The sequence below is a fragment of the Fusarium coffeatum genome, assembly GCF_003316985.1.
Source record: "Fusarium coffeatum strain FIESC_28 chromosome Unknown BRIP53273_contig_105, whole genome shotgun sequence".
Lineage (NCBI taxonomy): Eukaryota > Fungi > Ascomycota > Sordariomycetes > Hypocreales > Nectriaceae > Fusarium > Fusarium coffeatum.
Window position 1 is genome coordinate 77224 of NW_022157898.1, and position 21612 is coordinate 98835.

Genomic DNA, 21612 nt, shown 5'->3' on the forward strand with positions numbered 1-21612 from the left:
ATCTCTCCAATCAATGACGCATCCTGGTAGAAACGTTCCTGAATGTTCCTCTCTTCTGTTGCCAAGTTCCAAATCGTCCAGTGACGTAGCAGTACCTGACGAAATGATGGAGGGGACCCTGTCTCTTTCGGGAAAGACCCTTTTCATTGGCCATCCCACATTCTCTCGTGATCCACTTCATCTATTTTCTACCTGTCGAGCTTGAGCTTCAGCTTCGAAAAAGGTCAAGCCTATATCGTCAGACTCGACGATCAACTCAACGTCTATACGCTGACTGTACATGCTCCACTGACGTCGATTCAATATCGGTCCAGAGTTGATCCTAAGAGCTTGACTTGTCTTGTCTTGTTCTTGGCTCAACATTTACTATTGCGCATGGAGCATCTCGCCAGGTAGCTGTTAGAGCATTCCTAAGAGCCAACGCAGCTATAGCTGCTGTACCACCACTTCCTGTACTTCCATAGTTATCATCACAATACTTGGCATCTTCTGTTACCACTCAAAACTTTCTAGCAATGGCCTCAATTGGCCTCAGGGTAAGTTCCCAACACATGCCCCTCCATCCATATTGAATCCTCCCTCTAACAGCTTCTCATAGTCCTCAGTGACAACTCGAGCCATATCCCTTCGACCCTGTCACTCCCGCCTCCTCCAGATCTTCCCACGACAACTAAGCTCAACACAACAATCCTTCTCACCGCGATGGTACTCCGACTCGTCAAAATCCTCGAGCGTCAGCAGCTCGGCAAGCTCGGCAAAGACCAGCGATGAATCCATCGCAAGCAGCGCATCCTCAGAACCAAAAGCCAGCAAGCTCAACATCTTCAGCACAGAATGGGAAGACCTCGATACCAAAATCAGCACCTTTGCTGACCTGCCGCATCGCCTCTTTGGAGCAAACCAGCACATGGTCATTAACTATGAGCTCAAAGAAGCTTTGCGCCTCATGTTGCGCCAGTTCAATGCGCCCATCGTATACTGTTTCGCATACGGTTCTGGAGTCTTTCCTCAAAGCGCTGCCAAGGCCAACATCTCCGAGTCCGAGTTTCGTGCTGTCCACCCGAATCCTCCAGAGGCACTCATCAAGTCGCAAAAGGGCTCTCCCAAGGTGCTCGACTTTATCTTTGGAGTATCGCATGTTGAGCACTGGCATTCCATCAACATGAAGCAACATCGCAACCACTACTCTGGTCTTGCGTCCCTGGGATCCGGCACTGTTTCGCGCGTGCAAAACTGGGGTGCTGGAGTCTACTTCAACCCCTTCGTAGAGGTCAATGGCATGCTTATTAAGTACGGTGTAACAAGCATCGATAACCTAGTCCATGATCTCTCGTCGTGGGATAGCTTGTATCTTGCTGGTCGCCTTCAAAAGCCTGTCAAGATTCTTCGCGACCATCCTCGTGTACGACTCGCTAACCAGCACAACCTCATCGCTGCCCTCCGAACCGCTCTACTTCTCCTACCTCCGGAATTTACAGAGGTCGAGCTGTACAGCACTATCGCTGGCCTCAGCTATCTGGGTGATCCCCGTATGGCTCTTCCCACGGAGAACAAGAGCAAGGTGACAAATATCGTCGACAACAACATCGTTCACTTCCGCCGCCTCTACGCACCGCTCGTCAAGACACTTCCCAACGTCGACTTCACAGGATCTTGCCGTATTGACGACACTGATTGGATCATGGACCCTGAACCCCACAACAGACTCCAGCAGGACATGGACCCCAAGCGCCGCGGTAACATGGTCAGACGTCTGCCCCAAACCTTCCGATCACGCGTCTATTTCCAGTACCAGAAGCGGTTCGGCATTCCTCGCGGAGAGTTCAACGAGCTCATGAAGGCCTCCACGGACGATGATGGTACTGCCGTCAAGAAGATGCAGGGAGGAGACTTCGAGCGCCGTATTGCCACTGATGAACCCCAGAAGCTTCACGAGACAGTGCGCATTGCCATTAAGCAGACAGTCAACTGGCCAAGTACAGTGCAGAGTGTGAAGGGGCTTTTGATGGGTGGCATCTCAAGAACAGTGAGGTACTTGGGCGAGAAGTACTCCAAGTACAAGAAGGACCAAGTAAGCCAAAAAGCGAAAAAGCTGGCAGAAAAGTCGGACTGAAATTAGCGATAAATGCACATCACTATCATGAGCGAACGCCTTTACGTCCCGTTATAAGAGGAGGAACATGGTGTTATTTTGGAGTATTAGGATTCATGAGGAAGGACAAAAGGGGATATGTATAGACGTAGCGAAATGGAACAAGAATACTTTGGACATACAACGTCCTTTTTGATGATTCAACTGCTTGATATATCCTCCATTTGCAAGTCCCATGACAGCAACACTATCACCTTTTCTCCCAGCAAGATAATGCCCAGAAACATATAAAATACGGATACAAAGAAAAAGAGTTAGAAAAGACATTAGGAACAAAAGGGAAGAAAGAGTGAATAAAATGGTTCACCCCGAACAAGCCATTAACGCTCGCTATTCAATGCGCCGCCAAGAAACGTATTTCTTTGGCTTCTATCCATGCACGTGGTAATATTCAACAGCCCTGCCTGCACCCGTTTATCGTCCTTCATATTTACCGCTGACAAGCTTCCTTGTCACTGGCACGTCTACCCACTTCTGTTCTGTGCTTGCGCTATCATCGGCGAAGGGATCGTCCTCGGAGATTTCCTTGCCTTTACCCTTGCCCTCATCGAGTCGGGAGATGGAGATGCCGCTTCCAACAACTTGGTCGCCTGAGGCTGTGAGTTCCCATCGAGCTTCGATATGTCCTGGCTTAGGCTCCGCACCCTCTGCACCGATGATACGGCACACGATCTTCTGGGGCTCGGCGGTAAGGGTAAGATCGCCAATGCGCCAGTAGACGAGGTGCTTGTCCTTGAGGTGTATTCCTACAGGCTTTGTCTGTGCACCACTTGATTTACCCTCGTATGTTGCGACAATGACCACGTTGTGCAATTGCACAGGGGCGGTAATCTTTGACGATGGGTTGAGTTGGTACTGTAGCAACAAGCCTAGCTTGTCTCCCTGCGGTTTCCATGCGGGCTTCAGAAGAATAGGAGCATGCTCGCCCAAGGATGGAGTGTCGGACTCCGCTGAGAATACTCGATAGGAGAATCCGGTGGCAGTCTTGGTGAGGTGAGATACGTCAAGATTGAACTGATCGTTGTTGTCAGGAGATGAGTTCTGCACAAAGATGCGGTTCGGGCCGATACGCTCGAGGGCCGCAAAGTTGTTGATACGGATGGTTTCATAGCCTAAGTATGTTAGTGAGTGAGATCTAGTTGAGGTAGAGATTGACTTACTCTTAGCATCACCCGAGTCGCTGGGGTTGTTCACAAACGCAACTTCACCAGTGACGGAGGCTGACTTGATGACACCGTCCTCAAAGATAGCAGACACGCTCTCAATGATGGAAGAGTTTAGACCAGGAGCAGTCATTTGAGCGTGCTGAGGATGGTTCAGACCACCCAATGAGTTACCCGATCTCACGGATTGTGTGTCTGAAGTACCGGCAATGCTGGCCTCGGACGCCAGTGCAGCAACTGCGCTTCCCTTTGAGGTAGATGGTGCCAGAACAGGAGACACCGGCAGAGCACTTATAGAAGAATCGGTGCCACTCTCTGGCAGGTTAGGGGGCGGCACATACATCGTATGACGGACGTCACGACGGCCTCTAACTGTACCACTGCGACGAGTGGCAGGCCCAAGCTTGAGGCTGTTTGCAACACTAGAAAGCGCAGCCAGCTTAGCGTCAGGATCCTCGTCCTCAACAGGTGTCTGCTGGATGTTGACTTTGAGCAATTGATCAGGATCTTCACCAGACTCCTGCTTGGCTTCCCGTTGAGCCTCGGAAATCGGATCGTTCATAGGGGGAGGAACGTTGAAACCTTCGGAGTCCTTGGTTGCGTTCGGTTGCGGTGCGAATGGCTCTTGCTTGTGCGACGGAGGAGGTCCGGGAGGTGGCTGGACGTTCGATAGATCGAGTTCGTGGTTGCCGTTGACGCCTCCAGCCGATTGTGGAATCGGGCTGTCGAGCAGATTTCCATTGTGCGACACTCCGTTCGTATTCTCGTGTGAGTCAGGCTTGGGTGTGTCGTTTTCGCTATCGGGTGCCCGCGGCATATCAGGGGTTTCTGCCAGAGAGGACAGTCGTTGGTGCTCTTGGAGGTTGTTGGAGGATGCTCTAGGCGAAGGGCCACGATCGTTCTGGCTGTGGCTAGTTCCCAATCTTCCGAAGCTGGGGCCTAGCTTGCCGGGAGAGAGCTGGCCGAAACCAGCGTGCATGCTCTGTCTCCTGCGTCCACCAAACATCGTACCGAGGCGGCGAAGCTTACCTCCTGTAACTTGTTAGCTAATGTTCATTTGCGATCTGGTTAATTCACACACCTGGCTTCTCCGTTGGAGTTGAAGTCTCGCTAATATCATCATCAGCATGGGATGAAGTTGGGGCCGTGACTGGCGCAGGTGATGCGGTATGGGCGCTCGGAGCTGGCAGGTTGGTGCTGTCGGCAGTGCTTGGAGGTACTGGTGTCGAAGGTGTAGTACCAGCAGGTGTGTTGCCAGCAAACGAAGACTGGCGCGTCGAATTTCTAGTGGGAAGCTTCGCCTTTCCAGCCGTAGCCCTGTGCACAAAAGACTGGATTTCCTTTTCGGTATCGATCTCGAGCATCAGTGCCAGGGTTTCCATAGCGTTCTCCTGCACACGCTGGGCCGAATCGGACTCGTGGGTTTGGTATTGGGTAAGAAAATCCCGTAATTTGTTGACGCGCGACTCGTCGAGAGCCTGGAGAGACTCGAAGATGAAAGGTGCCTGTGACTCCCATTGTCCAGTAGCGGATTCGAGTTTGGATGTAGCAGCCTCGACCTTGGAGGTATTAGCTCGACTCCCCTTCTTAGTGAGTTTGTCGACAGCGCTCTGCGAGTCTTCGAGATCCTTTGCCATTGTCGACAAGTTGTTGGACATGGTGTTCATGTTCTGGAAGTCCTTTTGGTTGGAGAAGTTGCGTAATGGGTGCTCGATATCCCTTTCGATGCGATCGGCGAGTTGGTGGTGGGAGTGAGCGATGCTCTCAGTCGAGTCGATAATTCGGTTCCATGGCGCCTGGAAGACTCTGCAGCAGCTGTGAGCATAATGCGACATCAATGCCATGGAAGGGTAAATTTACCCTAGCTCTGATTGAGCGTTTGGCACCTTGAACTGGGTGAGCTTTTTTAGTCCTGCAACATATTGTTCCTCCACGCGACGGCGCTCCTGTATAGAATTGATCAGTGGGATGTCGATGAGACTCGCAGCAAGATGGCATGTCGCTGCGTAGCCATTGGCGTCGTGGATTGTCGTACCTGGAGCCAGTCGGCAACTTCGTTGTTGACACGGGACATGCGCTTCATTCGTTCGCTAAGGGTCTGAACCGCTTGGCCGGGCTGGAGAGCTGCCTATTAATTGCGCAAAAGGAGTCAGTCGGAGCTCAATCACACAGCGCATCGGCTGTTCCCTCGTAGCCGCTCCTGGCGACGGCAATGGAAGCCAAAGGGCGTAGCTTACCAGCATAGCGGGATACTCGGCCCTGGCCATATCCTCCATGATGGGCGATTGCGCAAATGGATATTAGAATTATATATAGATGCGGAGGAGAGCAATGAATTAATTATAGTATTAATTGCTCGAACAGGTGATGCGCATGGCGGTTCGTTGAACGAGAGGGGTCGGTCGAGCTTCGGAGTGACGAAGATGGAGGACGAGGAGCTTCGTTTGGATGCGGATGCGATGTGCGTTACCTCAGTGGTAAACAACGTCGATTCGACGGTAGCGTAATCGGATGATTCGGAGTAGGTACTGGTCTACTCTATGTACTGCCAATGTGTACAGTTCCAAGACGACGCGTGGTCAAAGAGGAGAGAGGGAGAGTGAGTTGAGGGACTTGGTCTCACAGTGACAAGGTAATAATGCCTTGGCTGGGGGAGACGACAACGGCTAAAAAGAAACTAAAGTAGAATGAGGAGAGGAGAGGCTGGACTGGACATGGACAAGTCAAGACAAGACAAGACAGGGCTGGCGTTGGTACTGAATTGGGTTGGGCTGGGCTGGGGTAGCTTGATTTAGAGACAGTGGAGCTCTAAGCAAGGACAAAGATTTGGTGGTTGGCTGTTGGCTGGGCTTGTAGCTAAAAGATCCATGTTTAGACGAACCGACTTCGAGAAGAAAATCACGAGGACACAAAACAAGCATGACCTCATTATTTAGCCTCGGTAGATAATTAAATTTGAATGATATCAACACCATGAATTCATCATCATAACCAATCTAGAAGATACTAAAACATCAATTTCTATTTTAACCAATGCTATAAGCTGTAAGACATTCAGCATAACTACATAGACCATCCCTCGGCTCCATCCTCAGGCCTCCTGGCTCCTGAGTCCTGACCTTGTTTCTGCTTTATGGAAATTGCGGGCCTCGTTGTTTTCTACCAGAAACCAAAACCAAGAACCTGAGACATCCTGGCTTAAGGGCTGATCTTTGCCGGAAATTTGAATGTCATGCCCCAACTTTGACGACGCTTGTACTATTACATAGTACTAGACTAGCTTCTGCAATTGAGCTGTGAAAACCATCGAACCCTGCAAGTTGTACACATACAGATACACTACAGTCTACACTATACTATCAACAATGGCACTCCCAGAATGGAAAGCAGCTCTTACCATGTCTCAGCGCTATGAGACAATCCAAAAGATGTAACTCGAACGCTTCTGACATCACAAACACAACTAACCTATACCTCTTAGCCAAGACTCCCTCTCTGCCTCCAGCATGAGTGAGGCTATCGCCATTGAACAGGCCGCCTACCAAATCTCTTCTACTCAGGTGCGCGCCGACGCCATGTAGCGGTCCAGAACTCACGGAACCGCTGACAAGGCCTAGGAAGAGTATAATCTCGCCTGTCAACCGACCACAACTCCAACACCCCAGCGCTCTCAAGAAGAAAAGGATCTTGAGCAGGAAGCCGATTCTGGTCTTCGCATTGGCTCTTATAAAAACTGTCGCCCTGTATCGGATGGTGTCACCTCAGAAGTGTATCGATCAGGCGATAAGGCCCTCAAAGTTATTGTCACGTACCAAGACATTGAACCTCACAACCCTCAGCGCGAAGCCAAGATTTTGAAGACCCTGCGGTCGCCTTGTATCCCCCTTCTCGAGACTTTCCGGGATCAGGAGCAGCGATTCGTTCTTGTCTTTCCATACATGCCGTATACGGTAGCCGACGTTCTCGCCCAAGGACCTTTACCGCTGGACTCCGTACGTTCGATCTTTCGAGACATCCTCCAAGGCCTAAAGGACATTCACGCGCAAGGTATCATACACCGAGACATCAAACCTTCAGCCATTCTTCTCTCCTCTCCCACTGGCCCAGCATACCTCTCCGACTTTGGCACAGCGTGGCATCCTGAGCTATCAACCCACTCAGAACCAGCCGACGATAAAATCCTAGATATCGGAACGGGTCCTTACCGCGCGATAGATGTCCTCTTTGGCCACAAATCCTACGGACCAGAGGTCGACATGTGGGGATTAGGGGTCATGCTCTCAGAGGTCCTTCGTGATCCTCCTACACCAATCTTCGAGTCCCGCGCCGTCCACGAAGACGGAAACCAGCTCGGCCTCATTCTTAGCGTCTTCAAAACCCTCGGTACACCTACCCCCGAGACATGGCCTGAGGCAAAGAAGTTCAAGGTTGCCCCCTTTGAGCTCTGGACAGTCTTCTCTGGCCAGAGCTGGGAGGAGCTTCTCCCCGGCGTGCAACCGGAGTTAATAGATCTCGTGTCGTCGCTTGTGCGTTATGATAGCCAACGACTGACATCTGCGCAGGTAAGTTCTGCGTTCGCTTTATACTGAGCCGATAACATCTGACATCTTTGTAGGCTCTTGAACACAAAGCTCTGGCTGTGGAGCCATAAAGTGAAGCTGGCGAGGCAGGCATCCGGGCATTAGAACTATCAGCTGCGGAGGCCCTGAGAGAGAAGATAGTATAGACACTTCATACCAGTGTAGGCTGGGACTCGTGCTACTTTGTCTTAGTACCATAACCCGGGCTGCGAGGACAATTCTTCTGTCATCAAATAGGCAGGTACGGCCAGGGACAGCGCTTGCTAAAGCAACACAAGTGGAAAGCGTATATGACGAGAAATGCTGTGAAGAAGGAAGTTTCGATCGGACGTAATGTCCAATTATAAATTCATTCCTTCCTATATATGAAAACAACATCTCTACCATCATAACCCCTTTCCTTTCCACTCCGCAACAGTTCTTTTGCAATAACAACACTTCACTTTCGCTGTCAATATCCATACCAGCTAGACACCACGTTCGCGTACTATCTCCCTCTTGATAGGTAAACAATTCTCATAATTCTTTTTGCCCAACGAGACTGACGTACCAGTTGGTGCCCTCATTTCCCCGGCTATAATGGCATACGGATGTACCAATACTCCATCGGGGAACAAACCTTGCGCATCTGCCACCACCAGCCACGATTCTACCAATATCGCCTCATCCATCAGCTCCACTACTACCGATAATCCCAGAGATACCGAAAATGCCAGAGATACCAAAAATACCACCTATCCCCAAGGTACCCGAGATCCCCAAGATCCCCGAGATACCCAAGGTTCCCGAGATTCCAAAAATACCAGAGATGCCATGGAAGCAATCATGAACAGAAGGACAGAGGCCAGAAAGGTCCAAGAAGCCATATGGGTCAAGATAGCCGAAAAAAATGGCATCCCCCCCGATGCAGTGAACGGCAACTTTTTTGCAGAGTCCTCATCAACTGCTTTCACAGAGACCGCCAAGATTCGACCTGTCCCATATCTGCTGACAACTCTTCCAAAGACTCCACGTCAGGTTCCAAGACTTCCAACACCCCCAACACCGCAAAGTCCAACAAGTCTGATCAAAGCGCTGCCCTGCCAGTGCTCATGTCTTTGGATCGCGAGAAGGTCATGAAATGGGCGGAAGAGCTTCATGGTTCAGAAGAAGAAAGTGTTGACCCGACCGAAGAATCTGATGAGAACGAATGCATTGGAGAAGCCCACAAGCCAGCCGAAGAATCCGATACAGGCGAATACAACGGGGTGGCTAATCAGCCGATCGAGGAAAAATACAGGGGAAAAGTTGAAAGCTTGATTGTTAGCGATTGCAGTAACAGTGATGGCGGAGTCGAGCTCTAACTTCAGAGCCTGATCGGTCAACTTCATTTGGGTATGCATGTTTAGATACACCTCACTAAAGACAGCGTTAGAAGGTAGCGATTCAAAATTTCTTTTATTCTATCAATTTTACCACCTCTTGACCTATCAAAATACTCTAACCCTGACGTCTCTTCTGCGTATCTGCACCCAAGTAGTCGATGGGGTTTCTGCACAGCGGGCAAGTATTCTGGTTACTGCTCTGGAACCACTTGTACAAACAAGTCCTGTGGAACAGGTTCTTACAGGTTGTGCATCGCTTATCCGGCATGCGCTTATCCGTTGAAATGATACTGTAGCAGATGGCACACTCGCTTTGGCCCTTGAGAGCACCAATGATGTTACGCTTGAACACTTGCAAACCATCAATGATGTTGCCATTGGAGAAGGTGATCACACCCTGTGTAGTCATGATCCAGCTCTGCCACTTCTTCTCATTGACGGCGACACGGTTCAGACTTTGCACCACGACGTTCTCGATTGGGTAGTTTTGTGGGATCTTGATTGAGATAGCAGCCATGCTTTCGTCGACCTCGTAGCCAGCTGTGATCTCTCGGGCGGCTCGAGCGACTCGCACAACAAGTTCTTTCTCATCCATGGCGGGTGGTTCTTGAGTATCAGCCCACTGCTGCACTTCGTCAAGAGCATCAGCGATGATAAGAGGCGAGAAGTACTTGGTCGTCCAAGATTCGACGGCGATTCGTGTCTGCTTTGAGCGACAATCGATGTACCAGGCTCGGAACAGCCCAGGTGTGTACTTGTGCAGGAGATAGAAAATGTGAACCAGCAACCACTGCATGTTCTTCTCTTCTGGTTCTGACTCTGCCAACTTGACATCATAGTCTTTAATGTGCTCCGAAGTAAGGTTGATCTTTTCGAGCTTCAGAGGATGCGCAGCCGAATGGCCCAAGACGTCAAACATGAAGTCTAGCAATGGCGCCACGTAATTATCTTGCTTGAGGTTTTCATTAAAGTCGTTACGGATCTTGAAGGAGGAAGTCGAGTAAGCGTCGAACACAAGCTTCCAGGATAGGAGATATGAGCGGATGGATGAGGGGAACTCCGCGAGCATCTCGTCAGAGTACTTTTCAAGCGTGGGGGCGTCAAGTAGAAGAGACAGAAGTTCATCGGGCAGTCGAGCATCTATAAGGTCAGCAAATGAATTAAACATAATTGGGTCTAAACATACCTGTCTTGTCCAGCATAGCGTCAACGGACTTCTGCTGTTGTTGCTCAGGAAGAGCTTTGTGAAGCAAATTGAACGCAGCAGTCTGGATATCACGCGAGTCGGATGCCACCAAACCAAAGAGATCGGAAAGATCGGGGACTTGGCGAAGGGAGATCTTCTCGACTTCTCGGCAAAGCATAGCATCCACGATCTCGAGAGGCTGAGAAGTCGTGTCGCGATCGAGGCGCAGAAGCTCAACTAGAGCTCTGGGCTTAGCACTGGCGTACTCCTTCAGGGCATCTTCAAGATCATCATTGGGCTCAGGAAGAGTCTCGATAGTCTTGTAGAGCTTTAGTGAAGAGTGGATGAAGGGGAGAGCTTCATCTAGTTCAAACTCGTGAGCGCGGTTCCAAAGCGAGATACAGAACTCGATGCTCTTCTCCCAGTAAGAGCCATAGACATCCTTCATACATGGGAGAAGCTTGTTCAGAGCGCGGCAGATCTCGGCGCAGAGGGCTGGACTCAAGTTCTCAGGCTCATCAAGCCAAGAAGTGATTTGACGGACAGCGAAAACAATTCGGTTGTTCGCTACAGGCAGCTCACCCGCCTCATAAATTTGAGCACAAGATGAAAGCAGAACAAGAGTCATGAGAGTATTCTCATTCTCGACTTTGGCTCCCGCAATCTCGCTTACAATCCTATTGCAGAAGTTGTTGGCGGCTTTAGAGGGTTGGAGAGTCTCGCCAAATCCTGCAATGATGGCCGAGGCGGGAAGGACAGTTGTAGGGCCAACTTTGAGCATGTCAGGCTTCATAAGAGCGTCTTCAAAGCTGGATGATGCCCCGTGGGCTTCTGCCAAGCATTGAATAAGCTCACTCAGCGCCCTTGCACTGTAAATTCCTCTGGGCGACAATTCCTTCGAGTGCTCGGTCAGAAGATCAATGAGTTCCTGGATAATTGGCTTCTCCTCGGTCTCACTCCAGGCCTTGGCGTCGGCAGCCAGATCGTTCAGAATACCACGTGTCTTGGAGACGAACTCCTCGGCTTGAGCACTGGCTTCAGCGTGCTTAAGGCTTTGCCATAGCCGGTTGTCCTCCACACAAGTGATCTGATCAGAGATGAGCTGTACAGTCAAACACTGAAGGTATAGAAGCTCGAGCTGGAATGGCTTCGGCAGTTGCGACAGAGGAAGCTTATCTGAGAGCTGCGACACGTAAAGGGCCATTCGGGTGGGGATAGCGCGTCCCTTTCTGTCACGATGAACTCGCAGCTGTGTAGACCGAGGTGCTCCCTTGACTAGGGCAGCAGCGCCACCGGTACTGTTGGTAATTGATAAGGAGGGGTTAATAGACAGTTCCAAGAATGGTGCAAGCTCTTTCATCCAGACATTCGTGCTTGGGAAGAGCTCCTCGGACGGGATATCGCTGGAAGCAGCACTTTGCGCCTGCGATACCAATGTGTCGATACTGAGAAAAGGTTAGATTGTGCAGATCATAAAAGTTCAAGGTAACTTACTCCAGAGATTGTGTTCCCGCTCGTTCGAGGTTGGCTTGAACCACGGCAACAACAGGCAACTTGCCACCAGTATGACTATCCAAGAGATTGCGAATGGCGGTGGCCTTGGAGGAAACTGCGGAGTCTTCAAGCTCAGACAAACCCAGAAGCAGCGCGACCAATGTTGTATGTACACGCTCGTCTCTAGAGAACAGTTCAGGTCGACCCTTAGCGGCAATTTCCAAAGCCTGCAGTGTAGACGCTGTGTTCTGTGGGTCCTTCTCAAGAATCTCGACAAGAGCTTGCACAAGCTCTCGGTAATTGCTATCAGTCAGAGTCTGGTAAGTAACAGCAGCCTCCAACAATTCCCAATCGTTGCTGTTACCGACTGCGAGAAGTACGGCCTGACCTATGATATGCTTTTGCAAGTCCATATTACCCTTGGCAAGAACAGCTCCTCTATCGTTAGAAATGAGAGACGCAAGAGCGACATCGCGCGTGGCCTCGGAGGGCAGGTCGAGCACGGCCTCAACCCAAGAATTCCAGATAGGCGCGAACTGGGTGGAAACAGAGCCAAGGAGGTGGAGGGACGAGAGCAGGTATCGAGAAGAGGGCGAGGAAACAGCCTTGGCAGCGTCATCCCGCGCCATTGAGGTGAAGAATGTCGAGAGCCTTGTAATACCATCGCCGTGGAAGAGGCGAGGTGCCATGCTAAGCGCATACTCGATGATTCGTGCTGCACCAAAAGGCTTCAGGTTACGACTCTCTAGAAGGGAGATGCTCTGGCTGATAGCATTGAGAGAGGGCTCAGCCGTGTGGTCGGGAACATCATCAGTCAACTCGGCAATCTTGTCCTCAATCTGACCAATGAGACCAAACCATCGTCGACCCTCCTCTGAGATCTTTTCCTGGGACTGCTGGTACTCTCGTGAAACTTCGGGCAGAGAACCAGAGATCTTGGCACAGAAGATGCTGGCAAGGCGATTCCATTCCTCTTCGGAGGCAGATACAACAGATGGAGATGCTTGGACAGTGGCGATGTAAGCTTCTACCAAGACGGAAATGGCGTTCGGGCCCATAGGGATAGCAACGGGCTTCTCGGACACGGAGAAAAGGAATTGCTCGATAAGGGGGAACAGGTGTTCCTGAACAAAAGGTAATTGGGCATCGTCGGGTAGGTTCTTGAGCGATCGCTTGGCGGTATCGATAAAGCACTTCCAAGCAAATGAAGTGTTGGTTCGAGGTTCCTCGCGATGTGTGATTCCCGATTTGAGAGATGAAAGAAACTGCGAGGCAACCTCAGGTGTAATCAAGTCCGATGGCAAAACCATCAACAACTGATCCAAGTATTCCCAGAATTTTGGGGGACTTCCCTGTGACCCCTTGGAGATAAACGCTTGAAGTCTGCCTATAGGTGACTTTGGTCCGCTCGAAGTCTTTGCAGATGTCCAAACATCGGGGTATGTTTGTGTCATCTTTGTTAGAGCTCGTACATACTCAAGAGCTGAGCCAGCCTGGTTAGTCTTTAACCCTCCAGTGATAAAGGCCTGCTTGACCTTTGTATCGTCTGCATAGGGTAGCTTTCGGTCGATAGAAGCGAAGAGTAGCTGGCACACAGTCTTCCTGACTGCTGAATCGCTATAGGTGATTGTCTTCCAGACATTTTCTTCCGCGAAAAAGTCATCATAACGTGATTGCAACTTCTCCAGATTACTTGGCTCAACCTTTTGCAGGAGACCCAAAACAAGGGCCAAACTGGCAGTAACAACTCGGAAGTACTTGGCCTCAGCATCTTCGGCATTTGTTGAGCGCTCGTCGCTGAGGGTGTCTTGTGTTTCCTGAATAGCATCGATAGCATAGTCAAGGATCTGAGCCTGGCACTTGTTCCAGAACGCAATGACCTTTTCAGGGGTGTTGAGAAATGGGGTTAGACCATCGCTAGCAGCCCTGGCGACTACGCGATCGCGGTCATACAAACCAGCGAGCCATGCGCCGACGATCTTTGGTAGATGACGCTCAAATCTCTTTCGAGCAGATTTCATAAGCTCGAATTGAAGATTGTGAGTAAGCTCACGCACTCGTCGTGAGTTGTCTATTGACGTACGAGGATATATTTGGACCTGTTAACGTATAAGTTACATCGCGATGATCATGGTATACCTGTCTCTGTCTACTGACCCAGACGTCCAAAATGCCCTCTTCTACCCCGCCATCCTTCTCAAATGGGTGAGCTTGCACATAAGCTAGTAGCTCTTCAAGCGCTTTGGCCTTGGTAGTGCTGTCTTTCTTCAAAACATTCTTCAGCGACACAACAACATTCGGATCTGAAATAGCTGAGAATGAGGGAGGCTCGGCGAGATATGACAGGGAGGTTCCGGAGGCTGCGGTGCCAAAGCCTCCGAAGCCCGAGCGGGGTCCTTCAAAACCACGACCGGAGGGTTTCCCTTGAGACCGCTTCATGACTGTGAACTTTTGTAGCAAATGCAGATATACGTGTAAAGAAACAAAAAGGAACGTTGGTGTCAGGTGCCGCTCGGCTGATAGGCGCTCTCTAAATCGGAAAAGGCTTGCAAGGCTGATGATGATATCAAATTTGGTGGTGAGGGACCAAGTGATGTCACATGGAAGCACGGACCGTGGTTAGGTGACTTAAAGAGGAAGAGCGGGTCACGTCGCTCCACTGAAGATGAGCCTCACTCACGATGAAAAGTGCCCGATGAAGAGAATGAATGACGATGCGATAAATGAGGTTGGTAATTATTATGGTCCCTTTAGGTATTTATGTTGATGGGTATTTTGGATTTACTTGTAAGCAAAGATACACTTTTTTACTCATTAAGGATTCTTATACCAAAGACACGTCCTTGCCGGCTCCTTTGACTCACGCCGAGTTTCCACTACAGAAGTAAATGATAGAGAGGTGGAAACCATTTCTTTTACTTTGAGAACCCGGTTATTGGGGCGCAATAGTAATGCTTAATTATAAGTTCAAAACACATCCCTCTCTCAACAGATCGTCTTGAAGACATTCCTCAGTATGAGACATATGGTCTAACCGGGCCGCAGGGTGTCAGAAGAATTGACTGTCATAAGCATAAGAAACGAAATAGTTTAGTCATCTTATGGCGAAGTTAGAGAAAAGTTTAGACTGCTTTATTTTGGTAGCCTAAGCCTTAGATGACATTTCTTCGCCGGGATAAAGATACTGAGCTTGTAAATGTGAGAATGTTTGCCGGTAAATCTCGGTACGACCGAAAGGTCTTGTTGTTCACTTTGTGATTTCTTTTGTCACCCGCCAGTCCATGTATAAGTCGACTTCGACTTGAGCTGTGACTGACAACGAAAGTGTCAATGCAGTTGCCGCGGCGGCATCTTGACTTATCCCATCATCTTGGCATCCTCCCTCGCGTAGCCCCAACATGTACAGTACGTACAGAACATTTGCTTATTGATACTGAAGCGATGCGAGTACAATATCGATTCACTCAGCGTACCAATCAGCTGACGGAACCCCTGCAATTGTTCCAGGTCCCCCAAAACGATGGCACCAAGGCACCATTTCTCAGTGGCACAGCAGCCACTTTTCCTCTGGATGAAATGATAGATGCTAGGCTTTGCCAGTGGTCAATAACATGAGAAACATGTTGGCATAGTAGAGGAAACAAGAATCGGCCAATGTCGGCTTCTATGCCGCTTCACACATATTCAACAAAAGAAAGGAAAGAATGCTGACTGCTTGGCCTGTTAAATCGGCTTGGAGGTTGCAATAGATCGCTGCTGCATATGAGAGACGTGTATCCCTCCTCATGTCTCTGGTTTCAGTGACAAAAGCCCCTGTCGTCCTGCGATTGGATGCGCTGATGCGAGGTAAAATCGACTTGTTTGATCACCGCCGCATGCGCTATTTAATCGTTGACCATAACAAACGAAGACGGTCTATTCACTCTGTCGTTTATCGGAGTCGGTCCAGACCACCGAGAAGGCGTGATAAGAACAACATGTCTTTTCGGGTTAGTATGAATGTCGGATGCTGTTTGGCCGCTTCTGCCTTTTCCGTTTCAACATGGCTGCATTGCATCAATGCCTGCTGCTTCCATTTGTCCTAAGAGTCGAATGTCTTAAGGGGTTCAAAGCCACAAAAGACCCTAGCCGAGTCTCTGATAAGCCGAGTGGTACAGTACTTAGACACCCCTGACACCTCGCGTGAGCCGTAGCTTAGATGAGTGATTGAGTGCTGAAGAGAGTTCGCTAGAAAAAAGGCGGAATAACCGTTTGTGGTAGTCACGATAGCTGCTTGTTATTGTGGCATGGTGGAACCTTATCTGGCCTCAAGCCGAGATGTTGTACAAGATCTCCCCGGTGAAGAGTGACCTTGTGGTTGTGTACAGTCAGAAAGATGTACCCATCATTGTTGTCGAGCAGACGGGAGGCATCTGGGGCCTGCAAGCTTGACGTCAACGGCTGTTGCACCAAGCAGGTGGGGCGGGAAATCGTCCACTTGCCGCTTCAGGTTTGACGCTGACTCCCCCGCAAATGGACGAGTACAGTGGGCCTTTCAGCACTCATTGCGCTGCAGGACGGGCAGGGTAGGTTCCAGTTCGTTGCAGCGGCTGACTGGTCCGGTAAGACATAACCTTACGGGGTAGAGCGCAACTCAATGCTGCCTTGTCAGACCCCTCGGTAAGTCAAGACACGTTTGCGGTGGTTGAAAACGTATCTTGATAACTCATTCGTTGTTTGTGAAGTCTGTTTGAATACTAACACAATACTACAGGCCACAAGAGGCGTTAGACACGAGTCACAACTGCCCGTCGTGATACAGTATCACAGCGTCACCAAGAGCCCAAACTCACCAAGCCCCTCTAGCTCTTTCCCTAGACTCCGTCCAATTGTATCACATCTTACAGTGCTCTTTCCCTAGAGACTCCCCTCTTTTTTGCCTAGCCGTCCTCTCCACTCCCCCAAGTTCACAGTGACCCCACTTAGTTCGTTCCTGCCCCGGCTTTATTGAACCTCAGGCCGTCCCTGGCCAAAGAGGCCTGCATCGTGTGTCGTTGTTTGCTGCTTCCGTTCCATCCATCCTGGTTGTATTAAGGTGCTGCCTTCCCCTCATGTAGCCTGTTTGTTTCTCTCTTCATTCCCCAGTCTCATATTATCCATCTTTGTTTTACAATCACTTATGCTTGCATCCGTTCCATTATCATCGTGTTAGTCGCTGCTGTGTCTCACTACAAGCTCTCGACCTCTTCGGTTTCTTATCACCACGTATTGTGTGCTTGCGAGCTCTTGGTGTCAGCTGTAGCCCTGAAATCATAATTCGGGTGCTTGCTCTCAACATCTTTCGCTTTCGGTGAGTTGGAACGCCTCGATTTACTGTGCATGTCTGGTCTTTGCAAGCAGATATACCAGACTTGTCTTACATTGGCCGAAACTAACTTCGAAGCAGTTATCTAGGACACTGATATCATAACCTCACAATGCTGGCTACGACACGTGTTTGGACGAGTGAAAAGCTCCTCCAAAGCCGACCCTACGCCTCGAACGCATTGCGATCGACCGTGTCATTACAAACGAGATGCGATCGTTCCAGGAGCTTTTCTACTATCTTGGGGTCCTCCACCCCTGCCGAGCCCCGAAAGACACGGGATTCTATTAGAACTCAGCGCCCTGCGGCGTTAACTCGCAATGTTTCCTGGGAGTATCGATCTAAAGCTGCTTTCAGGAGGGCCATGAAAGGTTTCAACCAGCCCACCGATTCTAGCAAGTTCGCTAGCGTGGAGCAGATTAAAACGTGGATGGGCGACCTTACCGGCGTTCGACCTGGAACAAATATTGAGGACGTAGAAAGAAGTGCTATCGATCACTTGTTTCGTGGCGACGACAAGGCCAACATCCGTAAAGCTACATTAACTACTGGCCACCACTTCACCAGCTCACGTGGTAAAGCGACGAAGCGTCGCCCTGGCGAGGACGCCAGTTTCATCGACCCTATCACGAATCGCAGAGTATCCCGGTCCTCAAAAGCGGCTGCCGCGCCACAATATGATGATCTGGAAGCCTATAAGCCGATCGACTTTGTTGCGGCAACCGCAGAACCCGATTCTACTCCCAAATATGATGATTTGGACAAGTATAACCCTGTCAAAGATCCAAAAGAGTCTGAGAAGCTTTCTGAGCCCAAGTACGATGATCTAGACAAGTATGAACCGGTGATTGATGAACCACCTGCCAAGGACAAGTCTGATGAGTATGACGACCTCGATCAATACGGGCCAGTCAAGCACAACGAGCCCGACGGCCAGCCGCCACCAACCAAGGAAGAGAACTCCAAGGAATACGATGATCTTCACAAATATTCTTCGTCTAAAATCGACAATCCTTCGGCTCAGCGTCAGTTGACGGCTGAAGAGCGTTCCAAGCTTTATGAAGATTTGGACCAGTACAAGCCAACCTACTGGAATGAGCCTGATGGTTTAAGGGTTAAGTCCGCTGAAGAACTGTCCAAGGATTATGATGACCTTAGCAAGTACGAGGCGGTTTACTGGAACGAACCGGATGGCCTGCGTGAGCGCACGACAGAGGAGGTTTCCAAGGACTACCAGGACCTTGGCTCCTACGGACCGGTTCAATGGAGTGAGCCCAACGGCCTCCGCCACCTGACCCCCGAAGAAGAGTCCAAGAAGTACGATGATCTGGGTTCTTACGAGGCTCCCTTTGAAGCCAGCAAGTCAGTTCTTGAGGCCCATGCGAAGTCCCAGCTGGACACCACAATGCGGGGCAAACCGTTAGCCCCCAAGGTTGATGCTCCTGTCGAGGACTTTGCAAGCAAGTATGACGACCTTCACCTGTATGGACCTGTTCGCTGGAATGAACCTGATGGTCTTCGAAAGCTCACTCCCGAGGAGTTGTCAAAGAACTATGACGACCTTCACCTGTATGGCGCAGTGAGATGGAATGAGCCTGATGGTCTGAGACGGCCTACTGCGGAAGAGAAGTCTAAGAGCTACAAGGATACCCACCTCTATGCGGCTCTTGATCTCTCCTCCCCCATCAGACGAGTACATCCAGAGGAGGCTTCCAAGAAGTACAAAGATCTGCCAGCATACCGTCGTTACGAGAATGGCGATGACGCTGCTCCACGCATTCATCCTGAGGAGGCCTCAAAGCAATATGCCGACTTGAATGCTTATGCTTCGTTCCCCAACAACGGACCCGAGGCTGAGCAAGTCCACCCAGAGGTAGCTTCAAAACAGTACAAGGATCTGAATAAGTACCCGTCTACTGGCTACGAGGAGACAATCCGTGTTCAGCACGTTCATCCTGAAGAATTGACCAAGAACTACCAAGATCTTGGTAGCTACAGACCAACCGAATTTGTGTCACAGGCTCAAGCTTACCCTGTCAACCCCGAGGAAGCCTCCAAGGTGTATCAGGACCTGCACAAGTATAATACAGTTCTTCACAATGAACCAAATGGTAATATGTCAATCCCTCTGGATGAAGTCGCCCGCGGCCTCAGAGAGTTCGATTCCAAGGCAGGTTCCCAAGAATCCCCGGACGCAACATCAAATGCTTATTATGGAAACCCCAACAGGTCTTCTCCCGACTCTATGGAAACTAACGTTCATACGGACGATTCTGGAAGTGCTGAGGCAATTCGAGCTGCTGTTCTGCGTAGGGCCTATCAGAACAGTCAGCAGGCCAGGAACGACTCTTCTGGCAACAGCGTTTCCGAAGCTGATGGGAGGTTGACCGGCAACTATGCTCGAGACTTCCCAGAGGAATTTACGGCGTCTTGGAGCAAGGATAACTCATCATCTCATTCAACACTACTGCCAAAAAACGGTACTGGAAAACCATCATCTCAGGAGCAGGCTGCATTTGCTGTTGAGGACAACGAAGAACCTGGATCTATGGACGAAAGTTTCCCTGTCGAAGGAACAAGGCTTCAACCAGCACTGAATCGCTACTCGGGCAAGGTGTACAGGGATTCTTATTCGCATGAGCCGCAAGGATTGCAGACAAGCTACTCGGAAGAATGTGGTTGCTCAACCGTTCCAGTCTGGGAGAAACACTATAAGTCAGAGCCACCTGAGACATCTGAGACGCCCATCGCCAGCTGTTACAAAATACTCGCTTACGACCCAAATTCGAAGACGATGAGCGTGGCGCAAAGTACCTCGAATACTGATGTGAATGAAAAACCAACGTCCCTTCCTGCAGCACTTATGAAATTGGCAGAGCCTGCCAAATTCCTCCCCTATCTCAAATCACTCCAGGCTCAAGGCTATGAAGTCGTCTCTGGCAGCCGCCAGATCATGATCTTTCGTCAGACGCGACCAGCTTCTGAGGTAACAGCGAATAGTGGCTCGGACTCTTTTGATGAGAAGGTCCGTCGAGGTGGCGTTTTCCCTACCACAGATGGAGAGACCTCTGGCTCCCATCGAGAAGCCAAGACGAAGAAAAGAGGACTGGGTCGCAAAGTTCTTATGGGCACTGTTGGAGTTGCCGGAGGAGCCTTGGCCACAACCGTGCTGGTGGAATACTTAAGTACGAGGGGCCAGAATTTTAAGACCAAGCAGACTCGACCGGTCTAGGTTCCTGACGATGATACTAATGACGATGAAGACGATGAGGAGAGCGAGTACGAGGAAGAGGACGAGAATGATTATTATTCCGATGATGAGGATGAGGACGAGGATTTCTACGAAGGTGCCCGCGAGACCGCCACTTCCAAATGGTTATCAACAGTGCTGTAGCAACTACAGCTGAGCGTCTGGATGAATCGTTGACATGACACAGGAGTAAATGGTTTTGGAGTTCAAGGCAGCGAATATGGAAATCCAGGGTGCAAGGCCGTCCTCAAGCGTTCATTTAAATTCTTTTACTTTCTCTTTGGGCTTTACGAGGGGTGCATCGATCATGCGAGGTCGCATGACATAACATGGAGCTTCGGAGTCAAGATACCTCGGCATATCATTTTCTTTTCATTAGGTAGCTAAGAATACAATCGTGTTGGTTATTTCGGTCCTTTAATCCATTCTTGAGATGCCCTGTAGTATACAATTTTCACCCTTACCGGTTCTCATTTTGTTGTCGTTGAATCTCCATGCCAATAATACCACGCAAGTCACAGTGACTGCTTAGGAGCCCTCCCTCTCTGTGAATCCAGGTCCTGTGCTGACCTGCTCAATTTTGTCCATGTGCATCTCATGCTTTCGTTCCTCCTGACTCCAGCTTTGTCGGCGCTGGAACGATGGTGTCCAGCTATTCGTGTGGCGCATGCAGCGGTCGGCACCAGCTTGAGCGGATGGGGAAACGGGAGCTGCAGATTTGAACGTCAGCTTGGGCAGGATGACGAGTTTGTGTTGTGCTTGCGTACCTTCGGATGGAGGAGAGGTGTGGTCCATGGTGGATATGGCGGCTGGTTGACGATCCATGATGAAGAGTGAATCGATATGATATCAGGTTGATTGAGTAGTGATGAATCGAAGTGGTATTGGTGATGAAGTCTTGATATAGGTAGCTTGTTGTTATATGGATGAGTGTTGCTGCAGTATAACCCGTAAGTCAATGTCTCACAGTAATGCTACCCGGTGCACTTACCTTCTTTCTTACGTGCAGCTTCCCTCCCAGAAGGAGACGCAAGCTCATATTTATAAAGCTTGAGATCATCGTGGACCCCCCCCCCCCC

General features: G+C 50.0%; 7 protein-coding genes across 7 annotated transcripts; 4 read left to right on the forward strand and 3 right to left on the reverse strand.

The window, feature by feature from the left end:
• Positions 1 to 515: 515 nt before the first annotated feature.
• Positions 516 to 2113, forward strand: FIESC28_04794 (uncharacterized protein; the record flags this gene model as incomplete). Its single annotated transcript, XM_031158941.1, has 2 exons — positions 516 to 536; positions 599 to 2113. The coding sequence occupies 2 exons, from the start codon at positions 516 to 518 to the stop codon at positions 2111 to 2113; spliced, it is 1536 nt and encodes a 511-aa protein (XP_031017018.1).
• A 453-nt stretch (positions 2114 to 2566) lies between these two features.
• Positions 2567 to 5591, reverse strand: FIESC28_04795 (uncharacterized protein; the record flags this gene model as incomplete). Its single annotated transcript, XM_031158942.1, has 6 exons — positions 2567 to 3264; positions 3313 to 4347; positions 4397 to 5121; positions 5176 to 5261; positions 5351 to 5443; positions 5553 to 5591. The coding sequence occupies 6 exons, from the start codon at positions 5589 to 5591 to the stop codon at positions 2567 to 2569; spliced, it is 2676 nt and encodes an 891-aa protein (XP_031017019.1).
• A 1089-nt stretch (positions 5592 to 6680) lies between these two features.
• FIESC28_04796 (uncharacterized protein) lies at positions 6681 to 7966 on the forward strand (the record flags this gene model as incomplete). Its single annotated transcript, XM_031158943.1, has 4 exons — positions 6681 to 6745; positions 6797 to 6875; positions 6933 to 7877; positions 7931 to 7966. 4 exons carry the CDS (start codon positions 6681 to 6683, stop codon positions 7964 to 7966), a joined length of 1125 nt encoding a protein of 374 aa, XP_031017020.1.
• Positions 7967 to 8784: 818 nt separating this feature from the next.
• FIESC28_04797 (uncharacterized protein) lies at positions 8785 to 9238 on the forward strand (the record flags this gene model as incomplete). Its single annotated transcript, XM_031158944.1, has 2 exons — positions 8785 to 8804; positions 8851 to 9238. The coding sequence occupies 2 exons, from the start codon at positions 8785 to 8787 to the stop codon at positions 9236 to 9238; spliced, it is 408 nt and encodes a 135-aa protein (XP_031017021.1).
• Positions 9239 to 9374: 136 nt separating this feature from the next.
• Positions 9375 to 14378, reverse strand: FIESC28_04798 (uncharacterized protein; the record flags this gene model as incomplete). The annotated part of the gene is made up of 4 exons (XM_031158945.1): positions 9375 to 10399; positions 10446 to 11890; positions 11940 to 14038; positions 14097 to 14378. 4 exons carry the CDS (start codon positions 14376 to 14378, stop codon positions 9375 to 9377), a joined length of 4851 nt encoding a protein of 1616 aa, XP_031017022.1.
• Positions 14379 to 17395: 3017 nt separating this feature from the next.
• FIESC28_04799 (uncharacterized protein) lies at positions 17396 to 20677 on the forward strand (the record flags this gene model as incomplete). The annotated part of the gene is made up of 2 exons (XM_031158946.1): positions 17396 to 20455; positions 20516 to 20677. 2 exons carry the CDS (start codon positions 17396 to 17398, stop codon positions 20675 to 20677), a joined length of 3222 nt encoding a protein of 1073 aa, XP_031017023.1.
• Positions 20678 to 21061: 384 nt separating this feature from the next.
• FIESC28_04800 (uncharacterized protein) lies at positions 21062 to 21358 on the reverse strand (the record flags this gene model as incomplete). The annotated part of the gene is made up of 1 exon (XM_031158947.1): positions 21062 to 21358. The coding sequence occupies one exon, from the start codon at positions 21356 to 21358 to the stop codon at positions 21062 to 21064; it is 297 nt and encodes a 98-aa protein (XP_031017024.1).
• Positions 21359 to 21612: the final 254 nt, after the last annotated feature.